The following is a 16,626-nucleotide window of genomic DNA, read 5'->3' as shown; positions in this document are numbered from 1 at the left end:
TTTTTTAAATCCCTCAATAAAGAATATCAGATTAAATTTCTGCTTTCCTCCCATTCCTGGATTAAAACATTTCAACACCATTGGTTTTCCAAGCAAAACCGGTACTCCCTCCAGGATATTCAGATTAGTACAATAAGAAGAATATCAAACTTGATGACCATGATTCTATGATTTTCAGCATCTCGATGAACTTCAACTTGTTTCGTTCCACACAACCAACCAAACAAGACGACTGCAGATAAGATTTTAAATGACAAATCCAGAGAGATTCAGGGAAGAAAAGCGCCGTCTGTTGGCCAACTTGCCCAATGCAGTTGGACTTGGAATCATAAAAAACTGGTTGTCAGAGCATTGCTATGCTTTTTAGTGGATTGCTATGTAGGCTAGTTACTAGGACGTTCTTGGTTGTTACATACTGGTCCCACCCTCCAAGCCCTTCTGATATCCTATGTTATCCCTCCTTAGAGGTGCACAAATGTTTGGCACTCTTGCGGTTAATAAACAAAACCTCTTGCGCCTGGGCTACTTCTATGTTTATGTATATGACTGGTCTACACCGCCCCACTCGGTCCAAAATAGTCTGAATAAAAACACTTATTATAGGGGTACCTTTAGGGATTTAGAACAATATACAAACACGGTTTGGAAGATGAAATCATGATGCACTCGCTCATTATTTCAATTTTGAACAAAAAAGTAGTGTAAGCTACCATTTAAATGATGTAGCCTATGTACATTGTTGCAGATTTGCAAGTGGATTTTTTGCCCAATCTTGGCTGATAAGACAGCTGCTCCACAGTCCGTGGTCATCGTGGTCTGATTCTCCTTTTCATGATGTGATTTCAGATCTGGACTGGAGGCAGACAGTCAAGCACATCCACTCAGTTTTATCATGTGCAGAATGAGGCCTGGCATTGTCCAGACCAATGAAGGTCTGGATGGTCCCTTTTGCCTTTAGGACTGAGAATTCAATGTCAATTTTTCACTAATACAAGCTGAAATGTGGACCCATCTGACCGCAGCACAGATTTCCACTGTGCTTTGGATTATCTGAGAAGAGCTCAGGCCTAGAGGACTTGTCGGACTTGTCGGACTTGTCGGCATCTCTGCATTGAACAGATGTATATATTTCTCCTTGCGTAACAGAGATTAAAGCTGCATTTCTTGATGCAGCAGCAGACTGTTACATGACAACGGTTTTAGTACTCCTGAGCCCATGTGGCTATACAGTATTTAACACAGTAGCATGATGGTTTCTCATGCAATTACATCTGAGGGCTCAAGGGTCGCGCACATTCAACGGAGGTCTTCTGCCTTACCCTACACAGACTGAGATTTCTCTAGATTCCCTGAATATTTTCACAATTTTATGTATGGTAGTAGGTGAAAAACTTAAATTCTTTGCAATCTTGCATTTAGAAATGTGATTTTTGAACCGACAATTTTCTCATGAAGCTTGGCACAAAGTGGTGAGCCATGACACATTTTGGCTTGCAAAGACTGAGATCCTCCTTTTACACTCAATCACGATACCTATTACCAATTCACCTGCTCATTGTGGACTGTTTCAAAAGAGTTTAACTTGGATAGTATGTAAGCTTTTCGCTTTCATTTGGCCTCCAGTGTTGCATAGCCTGGCTCCGCCCTCCTACGTACATCCGCTCAATTTTAATTTTCCTTCAGTACTCCGTCTGGGATTGCGGTATTTTCTCTGGTTTTCTCCTGTCAAATGTTAACCGCTCCAATCAGCGAACAGAGGGAGTGGCTGACAACGATGACATTGATGTTGTGCGCTAGTTTGAGATGACAAACGTCACTACCAAACGTTAGCGACTGGTTATGGCAGATCCAGAGCGGCTCTGGGCAGATCCAATAGTTTTAAACTTCAAGGAAGTTAACGCTTGTCAATGGAGAGTGGCCAAATTAAATGTACGAGAGTCTGGTAGGCCCATGCTAAGTGTTGCAGCCATCAAAATCAAAATGTGTTTATATGTACAACATACACTTAAGTTGTTCAGTGGAAACATTGGAAATCTTTTTTTTTGTACATTTGTCAGTTAAATAAAGTGGAAAGAGAATGAAATAATCAAATGTTCTTGATTTTATTGCATTTAAACTTTTTTGGGGTTGTATTTTTTTCCATGTATTGCATGTCAATTTGACATTAAGAGATATAGCACTACCTCCCTTTGACAAGTCAGGTGATTTGAGGTATTCATATCTTTAGCACAAAACTCTGCAGGATGGCTTGCGAGATATGAACAAACCAGTAAGTCTAAGTATAAACATTTTTAATAATGATACTTGTCAAAGTTGCTAGGGCTGTAATCAGTTATAATTTATGCCACATGCTTTTAATACTTCAAATTTAATATCAGTCATTGTATGTTAAGTATGTTCTCAGCTAATTTAACTTTTAACTGAGTCAATTTCCATAAAAGGTGTGGGAATTAGAAAGTCTCGTGACACCAACAGTTTATGGAATAGCAAATTCATAGAGATGTGCCTGTGTGTCTCAGTTGCTCTTAATATTCAACAGTATTATTGATCTGACTGTACTGACGCTGTTGTACGAGAACTGAAATGAGCTGGACTATGAAATAATTTTTTTCTTTATATATGAAATTAACTAATTTAATAATTGATTATCTTTACAACAGAACTGAATCAACTGACTTCAGCTGAACAGCAGCGAAATGCATCATTTTCCTGTTACCACTGTAAATCTGCTTTGAAACAATCTGTATTGTATAAAGCGCTATATAAATAAAGGTGACTTGACTTGACTCTTTGACCTCATATGACCTACTGTAGGGTAGTCTGCCCTCTGCTGGCCAAATACAAGCTAATCTTTTTTAAGGATTGGGCAGACTTGAATTCACTGGACAATACTGTTGGTGAACAAAATCTTTAACGTATTATGGACATGGGAACCTGTAATAATATTTTCAATGTTGGGGTGAACTATCCTTTTAAGCTTTATACTGCAAGCAGGTTTACAAAGAAAATAAACCTTGTAATAAAAACGATTTTAACTGCCTAGGCTGATCATATAGTAATACTTTTGTCAGTTCATCATCATAGCATAATTTACAAAAAAACACCACTGAAAAAGACATGAAGGTACCACATTACAGGACAAATATTCAAATATTCTCACTTTAAAGAAGAGACCAGTCTTCACAGAGAGATAAAAGGATTTAACCGGTGTGAACATGGTAGGTTGCGCAATGTTATTCAACAGCAAAGAATGTGGCCATGTGACATTCCTTTCATGGTGACAGTCTGAAAAATGTGGACGTTTTATTTACCACTTATTGTAACCTAACTACTTTAATCTGTGTGAATCATTTTTATAAAGAAGTCTGTCAGCGCCTAGAATAATACTGAAGGTGTGAAGGTGGAAGTAGCCAGAATAGTAGAATCCCTCAGGCAGTGACCCAAGACTCGCTCGTTTCAACAATAAGACTGATCATGAAAGAAATGCTTTGTAATTCGAATGTGAGAAATACCACCTAAAGCCTTAAAGATAAATGTAATCCAACATAATGTTATACATAGGCTGGTCTTTATTTCAGTCTTTACCAAAACACTCTAACATGACGTACAGATACTAAAAAAAGCTAAACTGTTATGCAAGATGAGTGTTCTGACTGCATTCAAATGAATGAATGAAAATAACAAAGAGACATAGGCTAATAAGCCATCTATTCATTTCAGAATACACGCTTAAAGTGGGTCTAGGTATAATATCATGTCTACTTATAAAGACATCACCTTCTGTATAAGAGCAGGTTACATGTTATAGTACTGCAAAATGTAAGAGAGATGAGTAAAAACAGAAATAAAATAGGTGCTAATCTTATGCTCTCTGTTGAGAAGCATAAGTTTATTGGCAATAGACAGATTACATACTTATAAGATTGCAAATTTTGTTACATCTAAACTATTTCTGCACTGGTTTACCACCGCTGGGAGTCATTTGCGTATCACTAGTCCTACATTTTTAAGTTTCGAGTTGAGTTTGTAATGCAAAGAAGCCAGCAAGACTGGTCGAGTCAGTGGTTCACAAGTCCTGCCTTGGGATAAAGTCATATTACGTATACGTAAGAATGATATTACCTATTAGAGGAAGTATACAAAATTAAGTCACCACAATACAGTATTTGATTTTAAGCTCGATAGTACTGTACACAAGCACCCCTACATCTATTCAGTATAATATGCCATGAACGTAGACCTGAGATTCTTATTTAGATGAAAATGGATCATTTGTGAATATTTGCCAGTGTACACCATATTTTCTTTTTAATGCTTTTAATTCTTTGCAAGTGGCACATACCTGAATAAAGTGGGCAATGAAAACATCTGCAAAAAGTTTTTTAGACCATTAGGACAGTGGTTTTGGTTTAAAGACACTTTCATTGCTTTTCCCAGTCATTTTCCCACTCTGGCTATAAATCTATAAAAAATAAAAATCAATCAAATTGCTAGTAAGGTGGTTTAATAAAGTGTGTTATTAATTAAAGTCAAGAATATAATATTATGTGGACCACCTAGCTGTCAGAGGTGTCTTGTGTTTCGCTTACTGTAAAAAATTATGTTTTCATTACTTGTCATGTTGCTATAAAGAAAAAAAAGCCTCATTAATGCATACCATGGGCGTCACTAGGACCTTTTTAGGGGGGCTTCAGCCCCCCCTAAACTTCTGTCCAGCCCCCCTAAAGCTAAACTTCTGTCCAGCCCCCCTAAAGCTAAACTTCTGTCCAGCCCCCCTAAAGAATTTGTGATTAACCTTTCAAACATATGAAACTGGCGGGAGGCTTCGGCTTCGTCCCGTTTTTTTAATCTGCGTTAATCAGCGTGTTCTTCAATCCGCTGTGGCGGCGAATAGAGCGCACGTCAGAAGCAGAGGTGTGTGCGTTGATCTGAGCCTCATCTGAGCCTCAGGTCTGTCACCGCTCGTCAATGTCAAAATATTTGAGAAAACCAATAAAATCAGAGTAGGCGGGCTTTATGTACGCACAGGAGCTGCTGAGTATTTTAGCAGCACGACTCGACGTCAAGTGCGAGATAAAGCTAAACTAAACGTTTCATATTTGACAGCTGCTTCTTTAAGTCAGAAATGTAAAAAATATTCAGCCAAATTAATAAACTTTTGTCTAATTTCACCATTTTGATTTGAAAAAGGCCTATGTAATGTCATTTATAACATAATTAAAGCAGCACTAGGTAGGTTTTGCTCTCGGGGTCCCCCTACAGTTGGGAAACAGTATTGTCCTCTACTACTGTCGTAAACTGTCATTCTACATCAGTGGATGCATCGCACGTGCATTTGTTGACATGACAACCATGATAGCCCTGAACACTGCGGGATTTCACATGTCTATGGAGTTCACATGCAGGTGTTCTGCTTGCGTCGCGTGTGAAATGTCTTCATCCAGGTACAGTGGCATATGTTTCAGCATGTCATATGAATATCATTTCATGGGTTTTATTTTTTTCAAACGCCAAATGATCGCGATGCTCACGTTTACAAGCCAGCGTCATTATAGTAGCCTAGTCTATTGGTTACCGTTTTACGGAATCTATATGATACTTCAATTCAATGTTTGAGTGGTAGGTAATAACCATATATTGTCAATATTATAATATCAAGCTACCATAGATGAATCTGCAAATTTTAAAAATCGATTTGCATTATAGCTTGAGGCAAGACAAATAAACAAATATCACAGACATGTTAGGTATCCTAAAATATGATTTTGTACGTCTTATGTATTTACTTGCAAGAACGTAGCCCCTCCTCCTTCAGCTCACGCCAACGAGCAAACGCTGGCCCAATGTTGATCCTCGTCCTGCCTTTAATCCGATCACTTTCTCGTTTCCTCTTTTTGCTTTCCTCCGACAAAACCTTTGCTTTCTTATTTTTCTGTGCTGCTTCGGCCATGACTATAACATTCGGCAAACAAATGATAGTTTGGCTCGCACGTCCGAATTTAAGGAAGTGGGGGTGGTGGTGGAAGTGATGTATATGCCGTAAAGCAGTCAAATTTTGTAGTTCTTTTTTTTCTCGGGTTACTACCCGAAACCCGAAGTTTAAAAGTATGATTAAAAACGATACAGACCCCGTCAGGCTATGGCAGACGTGTCATTCAACCTATTTTAAGTCGATGTATCATCACAAGAGGTTTGAAAATATATTATAAAGGTTGAAAAGTTACCTAGTGCTGCTTTAACAAACAAGAAATATCAGCAAAGCCGTTTTCTTCAGATTAGGCATAAGATTAATTGTAATGAATGCATGCATATTGTAAATGAATAATTCCGTTTGTAGCTCTCTGTAAATAAAAAAGTTAGTTAGTAGGTAATGAATGTGCGCATATTGTGAATTAATTTAATAAATTTAGTTACCCAGCTTTCCTGTTAGCCTTCGAAAATGATTCATAAAACATATAAATATCAGTTAAACATATGTTTACTTTCTTCACTGACAAAAATGGAAAAACTTTATCAGTCATATCTGTCCACTGACATGATTTTCAAGCTATTGTTATCTAATTTTTTGGCGTTCAGAACATCTTAAAATGCACATATAATAGAAAGCAAAATGTTCTTGAGGGACCATGCCCCCGAAACGAAATAATAAACAGCCAATATCCTAATATGCATACTAATAAGCTACTAGTAAATAGTGAGAATTGGACCCTACCAAAGTCTTCTCCTCACTGGGGGCTGAGCCCCCCTAAAATGAAAATACTAGAATCACCCCTGATGCATACTATCTTCTCATATTTAAGAGCCCTGAGAGATTCTGTTTGCAACGGAAGAAATTGTGCACGGGTTAAAATTACATAAAGACTTTATTAACTTAATACCTTGTACATTGTAAATAAATATACTTTTCATATACATTTTTTTTAAATAAGCCTATATTATAAGTTCATTGTGGATAGATATACAGTTATTATTTAGATGTAAACAAATACATACAAAAGTATGTTTAAATCCTTCATATTTTTTAAGATCTTTTGATTTTGTGTCAAACATTGATTTCAACAGCCTCTGATAAAAATATAATAATTTTTCTATTTACAAAGTGTGCTCTTGACAATCAATGCAATTTTAGACATCTATTTATATAACCTTTAAGAGTGTGCTACAACCATAAATAATGCATAGTACACATACATACATAATATAATTTGCTAGTATAGAGCATGAGCATGCTTTGCTAAAATTTCATCCTTGTTAAGGAATCTATAGGAAAAGCCTTAATATGTTTGCCGTAATAATGAGCCATGTTGTTAGGAGCAGACTGGATTGAATCTTTAATCCACTTGAAACTGTAGTTAAAGCTGTAGTTGAAGTTGTAGCAGCTACAGTCGTATAAATAACTGTAAGGGAAAAAAAAGAGCAAATTAGAACAGAATATAGGGTCTTAATCCCTATTCGGACGGTAATTGTTTCTCACGTGGACTTCCGTAAAATAGGAAAAATAGGAAGATATATAGATGCGCATTATAGTTAAAATAGTTTTTTGTCTTGCATTTTATCTCAAAATAAAGGATGTCATTTTATTCCACATGGAAATGTGCCAAAATAAGTGGATACAGCCTCTTATTTACATGAGGTAAACATAATGCTGCTTTAATTTTAACATATATAATTGCTGCCATAATTTCAAATGTTTACGTGCTTTTTTGAACAGTGATGAAATATATTGCTCTTGTAAATACTTGCCAGCATTTCAGTAAAAAAAGGCTAGATCTGTAAAATGCATCCAAATTACAGCGAAGAACAACCGTATGGTGCTCTGCAGTGGTCAAAAAGGATATAAACAGTGAATTTTGAAGTGATACAGGCGGCATTTAAATGACCACACGACCTTGGTGTTTGACAAAACACAGTAGGTAATTCGGCCGGGGATTTTTACGTGGGTGGTGGTGGGAGAAAAACACTGACATTCTGGATTCGGACGGCAATAAAATCACAGACTAGCCCCTGCCAATTATGAAAATACCTTAACAATTACCGTCCGAATAGGGCTTTAGAGCCTTTTTTGTTTCATTCAAGTCCAAATGTACTGTATATTTTGTGTCATATTCTGACATACGTAAGACTATGGAGCAAAAGTGACATAAAAGACACCATTTCTGAGACATTCAGAATTTGTAATATATGTTTTGAAATGCAATCAAACGTACCTGAACCATTGACTGAAACCGATTGAGGAATTATGTTCAGTTGATTGACACCTCCTGTTCCCACTGCTGACAGAAGAGTGTTTGAAATCTCTCCAACTGATGGGACAGTTTCCGTGGAGTTGAAAACTAGTTGTGTTGTTGTGATGATTGACCCTGGTCTGGAATATACAGTATAGAAGAATGTCATACACTGTAGGATTCCTTAATATGAGCATATTTCCCTTATATAATAAGTACTGTATACGGCATTCTCTTGGTTTTTATTTTCTGCAAGAACACCATCACACATAGCACACATAAATTAAGCAACGATGCAATATATGATTTTTACCTGAAACTTATGACAATCACTCTGATGAAGGAAGGATATTTGGCTCTGTAGATTGGTTCAAGCTGTAACATACAGGCAGTCACAACCACGATCAGAATAAACTCTTTCGTTTGTTGTTGTTTATGAAATTACATCAATGTGTCATTTATGGTAAACTAATCAATTTAAACAATAAAATATCCTAACAAACTTTTGGATTTGGTCTAAAATATCTGTCTTGTGTGAATGCAATGAGTGAATTTTAACTCACCTGTGTAATGACAAGCTGAACCCTTGCCTTGAAGGCCTGAGAGTTTGAATCGGTGAGTTCAACAATAAATGCATCAAAAGAGCGGAAAACCAGATCTGTTAGATACACGGGTAGGAATTTTGTAGTTGTAATTGTAGTCACTTTAGTTGGGAGAGATATCAAGGGTCTTGATGTTGTTGTATTAGTGCTTGAGGCGCTTGAGGCACTGGTTGTATTAGTGCTTGAGGCACTGGTTGTATTAGTGCTTGAGGCACTGGTTGTATTAGTGCTTGAGGCACTGGTTGTATTAGTGCTTGAGGCACTGGTTGTATTAGTGCTTGAGGCGCTTGATGCACTAGTTGTATTAGTGCTTGAGGCACTGGTTGTATTAGTGGTTGAGGCACTTGAGGCACTAGTTGTATTAGTGCTTGAGGCGCTTGAGGCACTAGTTGTATTAGTGCTTGAGGCACTGGTTGTATTAGTGCTTGAATTAAATGATTTTGTTGATGTAGTTGAAGCTGTAGTTGAAGGTGTAGCAGCTGCAGTCGTAGAAATAACTAAGAAAAAAAAGAGCAAATTAGATAAACAGAATATAAGGTCTTAGAGCCTTTTTTGTTTCATTCCAGTCCAAATGTACTGTATATTTTTTGTGCCATATTCTGACATACGTAAGACTATTGTATGGAGCAAAAGTGACCAAAAAAGACACCATTTCTGAGACATTCAGAATTTGCAAGATATGTTTTGAAATGCAATCAAACGTACCTGAACCATTGACTGAAACCGATTGAGGAATTATTTTCAGTAGATCGACATCTCCTGTTCCCACTGCTGACAGAAGAGTGTCTGAAATCTCTCCAACTGATGGGATAGTTTCCGTGGAGTTGAAAGCTAGTTGTGTTGTTGTGATAATTGACCCTGGTCTGGAATATACAGTATAGAAGAATGTCATACACTGTAGGATTCCTTAATATGAGCATATTTCCCTTATATAATAAGTACTGTATACGACATTCTCTTGGTTTTTATTTTCTGCAAGAACACCATCACACATAGCACACATAAATTAAGCAACGATGCAATATATGATTTTTACCTGAAACTTATGACAATCACTCTGATGAAGGAAGGATATTTGGCTCTGTAGATTGGTTCAAGCTGTAACATACAGGCAGTCACAACCACGATCAGAATAAACTCTTTCGTTTGTTGTTGTTTATGAAATTACATCAATGTGTCATTTATGGTAAACTAATCAATTTAAACAATAAAATATCCTAACAAACTTTTGGATTTGGTCTAAAATATCTGTCTTGTGTGAATGCAATGAGTGAATTTTAACTCACCTGTGTAATGACAAGCTGAACCCTTGCCTTGAAGGCCTGAGAGTTTGAATCGGTGAGTTCAACAATAAATGCATCAAAAGAGCGGAAAACCAGATCTGTTAGATACACGGGTACGAATTTTGTAGTTGTAATTGTAGTCACTTTAGTTGGGAGAGATATCAAGGGTCTTGATGTTGTTGTATTAGTGCTTGAGGCACTGGTTGTATTAGTGCTTGAGGCGCTTGAGGCACTGGTTGTATTAGTGCTTGAGGCACTGGTTGTATTAGTGCTTGAGGCGCTTGAGGCACTGGTTGTATTAGTGCTTGAGGCACTGGTTGTATTAGTGCTTGAGGCACTGGTTGTATTAGTGCTTGAGGCGCTTGAGGCACTAGTTGTATTAGTGCTTGAGGCACTGGTTGTATTAGTGCTTGAATTAAATGATTTTGTTGATGTAGTTGAAGCTGTAGTTGAAGGTGTAGCAGCTGCAGTCGTAGAAATAACTAAAAAAAAAAGAGCAAATTAGATAAACAGAATATAAGGTCTTAGAGCCTTTTTTGTTTCATTCCAGTCCAAATGTACTGTATATTTTGTGTGCCATATTCTGACATTCGTAAGACTATTGTATGGAGCAAAAGTGACCAAAAAAGACACAATTTTTCTGAGACATTCAGAATTTGCAAGATATGTTTTGAAATGCAATCAAACGTACCTGAACCATTGACTGAAACCGATTGAGGAATTATTTTCAGTGGATCGACATCTCCTGTTCCCACTGCTGACAGAAGAGTGTCTGAAATCTCTCCAACTGATGGGATAGTTTCCGTGGAGTTGAAAGCTAGTTGTGTTGTTGTGATGATTGACCCTGGACTGGAATATACAGTATAGAAGAATGTCATACACTGTAGGATTCCTTAATATGAGCATATTATATAAAAAAGTACTGTATACGGCATTCTCTTGTTTAGTTTTTTTCATCAAGAACACCATCATAAACTAAGCAACAATGCAATATATCTTTTTTACCTGAAACTTATGACAATCACGCTTATGAAGGCAGAATATTTGGCTCTGTAGATTGGTTCAAGCTGTAACATACAAGCAGTCACAACAACGATCAGAATTAACTTTTTCTTTTGTTTTTGTTTATGAAATGACAATAACGTCTCATTTATTTATGGTAAACTAATCATTTTAAACAATAACAATATCCTAACAAACTCTCTCGTGTGAATCCTGTGAGGGAATCTTAACTCACCTGTGAAATGACAAGCTTAACCCTTTCCTTGAAGGCCTGAGAGTTTGAATCGGTGAGTTCAACAATAAATGTTACATTAGAGCGGAAAACTAGATCTGTTAGATAAACAGGTATAGATTTTGTAGGTGTAGTCATTTTATTTGTGGAAGATGTCAAGGGTCTTGTTGTTGTTGTATTAGAGGTTGAGGCAAACGATTTTGTTGATGTTATAGTTGTACTACCAATCGTAGTGTTAGACATAGTTGAAGAGGGAGTCAATGAAGTAAAAACAGAAGTTGTTGTTTTTGGTCCTGTGTCCTGTGTCGTATTTGTTATGAGTGCTAAGAATGGTGTTGTTGGTCTTGTAGAAATTTCAGCTGCAACAGTTGTGCTCTCAGTTGTTGGGGCTGGTGTAGTTGTTTCAGTTGTGCTCTCAGTTGTTGGGGCGGGTGTAGGTTTTTCAGTTGTGCTCTCAGTTGTTGGGGCTGGTGTAGTTACAGTTGTACTAACAGTTGTGCTCTCAGTTGTTGGGGCTGGTGTAGTTGTTTCAGTTGTGCTCTCAGTTGTTGGGGCGGGTGTAGGTTTTTCAGTTGTGCTCTCAGTTGTTGGGGCTGGTGTAGTTACAGTTGTACTAACAGTTGTGCTCTCAGTTGTTGGGGCTGGTGTAGTTGTTACAGTTGTACTAACAGTTGTGCTCTCAGTTGTTGGGGCTGGTGTAGTTGTTACAGTTGTACTAACAGTTGTGCTCTCAGTTGTTGGGGCTGGTGTAGTTGTTACAGTTGTACTAACAGTTGTGCTCTCAGTTGTTGGGGCTGGTGTAGTTACAGTTGTACTAACAGTTGTGCTCTCAGTTGTTGGGGCTGGTGTAGTTGTTACAGTTGTACTAACAGTTGTGCTCTCAGTTGTTGGGGCTGGTGTAGTTGTTACAGTTGTACTAACAGTTGTGCTCTCAGTTGTTGTGACTGGTGCAGTTGTTTCAGTTGTGCTCTCAGTTGTTGTGGCTGATGTAGTTGTTTTAATTGTACTAACAGTTGTGCTCTCAGTTGTTGGGGCTGGTGTAGTTGTTACAGTTGTACTAACAGTTGTGCTCTCAGTTGTTGTGACTGGTGCAGTTGTTTCAGTTGTGCTCTCAGTTGTTGGGGCTGGTGTAGTTGTTACAGTTGTACTAACAGTCGTGCTCTCAGTTGTTGTGGCTGGTGTAGTTGTTTCAGTTGTACTAACAGTTGTAATCTCAGTTGTGGCTGGTGTAGTTGTTTCAGTTGTGCTCTCAGTTGTTGTGCCTGGTGTAGTTGTTTCAATTGTGCTCTTGGATGTTGTGCCTGGTGTAGTTATTTCAGTTGTGCTCTCAGTTGTTGTGGCTGGTTCAGTTGTTTTAGTTGTACTAACAGTTGTAATCTCAGTTGTGGCTGGTGTAGTTGTTTCAGTTGTGCTCTCAGTTGTTGTGCCTGGTGTAGTTGTTTCAATTGTGCTCTTGGATGTTGTGCCTGGTGTAGTTATTTCAGTTGTGCTCTCAGTTGTTGTGGCTGGTTCAGTTGTTTTAGTTGTACTAACAGTTGTAATCTCAGTTGTGGCTGGTGTAGTTGTTTCAGTTGTGCTCTCAGTTGTTGGGGCTGGTGTAGTTGTTACAGTTGTACTAACAGTCGTGCTCTCAGTTGTTGTGGCTGGTGTAGTTGTTTCAGTTGTACTAACAGTTGTGCTCTCAGTTGTTGTGGCTGGTTCAGTTGTTTTAGTTGTACTAACAGTTGTAATCTCAGTTGTGGCTGGTGTAGTTGTTTCAGTTGTGCTCTCAGTTGTTGTGCCTGGTGTAGATGTTTCAGTTGTGCTCTCAGCTGTTGTGGCTGGTGCAGTTGTTTCAGTTGTGCTCTCAGTTGTTGTGGCTGGTGTAGTTGTTTCAATTGTGCTCTTGGATGTTGTGCCTGGCGTAGTTATTTCAGTTGTGCTCTCAGTTGATGTGGCTGGTGTAGTTGTTTCAATTGTGCTCTTGGATGTTGTGCCTGGTGTAGTTATTTCAGTTGTGCTCTCAATTGTTGTGGCTGGTGTAGTTGTTTCAGTTGTACTAACAGTTGTTGTGGCTGGTGTAGTTGTTTCAGTTGTGCTCTCAGTTGTTGTGGCTGGTGTAGTTGTTTCAGTTGTGATTTCAGTTGTTGTGGCTGGTGCAGTTGTTTCAGTTGTGCTCTCAGTTGTTATGGCTGGTGTAGTTGTTTCAGTTGTACTAACAGTTGTTGTGGCTGTTGTAGTTGTTTCAGTTGTGCTTTTGGATGTTGTGCCTGGTGTTGTAATTTCAGTTGTACTAACAGGTGTGCTCTCAGTTGTTGTGGCTGGTGTAGTTGTTTCAGTTGTGCTCTCAGTTGTTGTGGCTGGTGTAGTTGTTTCAGTTGTGCTCTCAGTTGATGTGGCTGGTGTTGTTGTTTCAGTTGTGCTCTCAGTTGTTGTGGCTGGTGTAGTTGTTTCAGTTGTGATTTCAGTTGTTGTGGCTGGTGCAGTTGTTTCAGTTGTGCTCTCAGTTGTTATGGCTGGTGTAGTTGTTTCAGTTGTACTAACAGTTGTTGTGGCTGTTGTAGTTGTTTCAGTTGTGCTTTTGGATGTTGTGCCTGGTGTTGTAATTTCAGTTGTACTAACAGGTGTGCTCTCAGTTGTTGTGGCTGGTGTAGTTGTTTCAGTTGTGCTCTCAGTTGTTGTGGCTGGTGTAGTTGTTTCAGTTGTGCTCTCAGTTGATGTGGCTGGTGTAGTTGCTTCAGTTGTACTAACAGTTGTTGTGGCTGTTGTAGTTGTTTCAGTTGTGCTTTTGGATGTTGTGCCTGGTGTTGTAATTTCAGTTGTGCTCTCAGTTGTTGTGGCTGGTGTTTTTTCAGTTGTGCTTTCAGTTGTTGAGGCTGGTGCAATTGTGCTCTCAGTTGTTATTGCTGGTGTAGTTGTTTCAGTTGTGCTTTCAGTTGTTGAGGCTGGTGTAGGTGTTTCAGTTGTGCTCTCAGTTGTTGAGGCTGGTGTAGTTGTTTCAGTTGTGCTTTCAGTTGTTGAGGCTGGTGTAGTTGTTTCAGTTGTGCTTTCAGTTGTTGAGGCTGGTGCAGTTGTTTCTGTTGTGCTCTCAGTTGTTGTGGCTTGTGTAGTTGCTTCAGTTCTGCTCTCAGTTGTTGTGGCTTGTGTAGTTGTTTCAGTTGTGCTCTCAGTTGTTGTGGCTTGTGTAGTTGTTTCAGTTGTGCTCTCAGTTGTTTGGGCTGGTGTAGTTGTTTCAGTTGTGCTCTCGGTTGTCGGGGATGGTGTAGTTGTTTCAGTTGAGGCACTAGTTGTATTAGTGTTTGAGGCACTGGTTGTATTAGTGCTTGAATTAAATGATTTTGTTGATGTAGTTGAAGCTGTAGTTGAAGGTGTAGCAGCTGCAGTCGTAGAAATAACTAAGAAAAAAAAGAGCAAATTAGATAAACAGAATATAAGGTCTTAGAGCCTTTTTTGTTTCATTCCAGTCCAAATGTACTGTATATTTTGTGTACCATATTCTGACATACGTAAGACTATTGTATGGAGCAAAAGTGACCAAAAAAGACACCATTTTTCTGAGACATTCAGAATTTGCAAGATATGTTTTGAAATGCAATCAAACGTACCTGAACCATTGACTGAAACCGATTGAGGAATTATTTTCAGTAGATCGACATCTCCTGTTCCCACTGCTGACAGAAGAGTGTCTGAAATCTCTCCAACTGATGGGATAGTTTCCGTGGAGTTGAAAGCTAGTTGTGTTGTTGTGATGATTGACCCTGGACTGGAATATATCAAGTATAGAGGAATGTCATACACTGTAGGATTCCTTAATATGAGCATATTAAATAAAAAAGTACTGTATACGGCATTCACTTGTTTCGTTTTTTTCATCAAGAACACCATCATAAACTAAGCAACAATGCAATATATATTTTTTACCTGAAACTTATGACAATCACGCTTATGAAGGCAGAATATTTGGCTCTGTAGATTGGTTCAAGCTGTAACATACAAGCAGTCACAACAACGATCAGAATTAACTTTTTCTTTTGTTTTTGTTTATGAAATGACAATAACGTCTCATTTATTTATGGTAAACTAATCATTTTAAACAATAACAATATCCTAACAAACTCTCTCGTGTGAATCCTGTGAGGGAATCTTAACTCACCTGTGAAATGACAAGCTTAACCCTTTCCTTGAAGGCCTGAGAGTTTGAATCGGTGAGTTCAACAATAAATGTTACATTAGAGCGGAAAACTAGATCTGTTAGATAAACAGGTATAGATTTTGTAGGTGTAGTCATTTTATTTGTGGAAGATGTCAAGGGTCTTGTTGTTGTTGTATTAGAGGTTGAGGCAAACGATTTTGTTGATGTTATAGTTGTACTACCAATCGTAGTGTTAGACAAAGTTGAAGAGGGAGTCAATGAAGTAAAAACAGAAGTTGTTGTTTTTGGTCCTATGTCCTGTGTCGTATTTGTTATGAGTGCTAAGAATGGTGTTGTTGGTCTTGTAGAAATTTCAGCTGCAACAGTTGTGCTCTCAGTTGTTGGGGCTGGTGTAGTTGTTTCAGTTGTGCTCTCAGTTGTTGGGGCGGGTGTAGGTTTTTCAGTTGTGCTCTCAGTTGTTGGGGCTGGTGTAGTTACAGTTGTACTAACAGTTGTGCTCTCAGTTGTTGGGGCTGGTGTAGTTGTTACAGTTGTACTAACAGTTGTGCTCTCAGTTGTTGGGGCTGGTGTAGTTGTTACAGTTGTACTAACAGTTGTGCTCTCAGTTGTTGGGGCTGGTGTAGTTACAGTTGTACTAACAGTTGTGCTTTCAGTTGTTGAGGCTGGTGCAGTTGTTTCAGTTGTGCTCTCAGTTGTTGTGGCTGGTGTAGTTGTTTCAGTTGTGTTTTCAGTTGTTGCCGCTGGTGCAGTTGTTTCAGTTGTGCTTTCAGTTGTTGAGGCTGGTGCAGTTGTTTCAGTTGTGTTTTCAGTTGTTGTCGCTGGTGCAGTTGTTTCAGTTGTGCTCTCAGTTGTTGAGGCTGGTGTAGTTGTTTCAGTTGTACTAACAGTTGTGCTCTCAGTTGTTGTGGCTGGTGTAGTTGTTTCAGTTGTGCTCTCAGTTGTTGTGGCTGGTGTAGTTGTTTCAGTTGTACTAACAGTTGTGCTCTCAGTTGTTGTGGCTGGTTCAGTTGTTTTAGTTGTACTAACAGTTGTAATCTCAGTTGTGGCTGGTGTAGTTGTTTCAGTTGTGCTCTCAGTTGTTGTGGCTGGTGTAGTTGTTTCAGTTGTACTAACAGTTGGTGTGGCTGGTTCAGTTGTTTTAGTTGTACTA

The 16,626-nt window shown here is 38.5% G+C and overlaps 1 protein-coding gene across 1 annotated transcript; it reads right to left on the bottom strand.

Moving 5' to 3' along the window:
- Positions 1 to 6,845: 6,845 nt before the first annotated feature.
- LOC307124194 (uncharacterized protein) lies at positions 6,846 to 15,611 on the bottom strand (the record flags this gene model as incomplete). The annotated part of the gene is made up of 13 exons (XM_079813241.1): positions 6,846 to 7,397; positions 8,208 to 8,365; positions 8,539 to 8,600; positions 8,789 to 9,324; positions 9,533 to 9,690; positions 9,864 to 9,925; positions 10,114 to 10,592; positions 10,802 to 10,959; positions 11,116 to 11,177; positions 11,348 to 11,442; positions 14,929 to 15,086; positions 15,245 to 15,306; positions 15,477 to 15,611. 13 exons carry the CDS (start codon positions 15,609 to 15,611, stop codon positions 7,261 to 7,263), a joined length of 2,262 nt encoding a protein of 753 aa, XP_079669367.1. The 3' UTR covers positions 6,846 to 7,260.
- Between the last annotated feature and the right edge of the window lie 1,015 nt (positions 15,612 to 16,626).

This window comes from Gobio gobio (assembly GCF_949357685.1).
Source record: "Gobio gobio genome assembly, chromosome: 3".
NCBI classification, from domain to species: domain Eukaryota; kingdom Metazoa; phylum Chordata; class Actinopteri; order Cypriniformes; family Gobionidae; genus Gobio; species Gobio gobio.
This window is presented reverse-complemented; position numbering and strand designations above follow the sequence as displayed.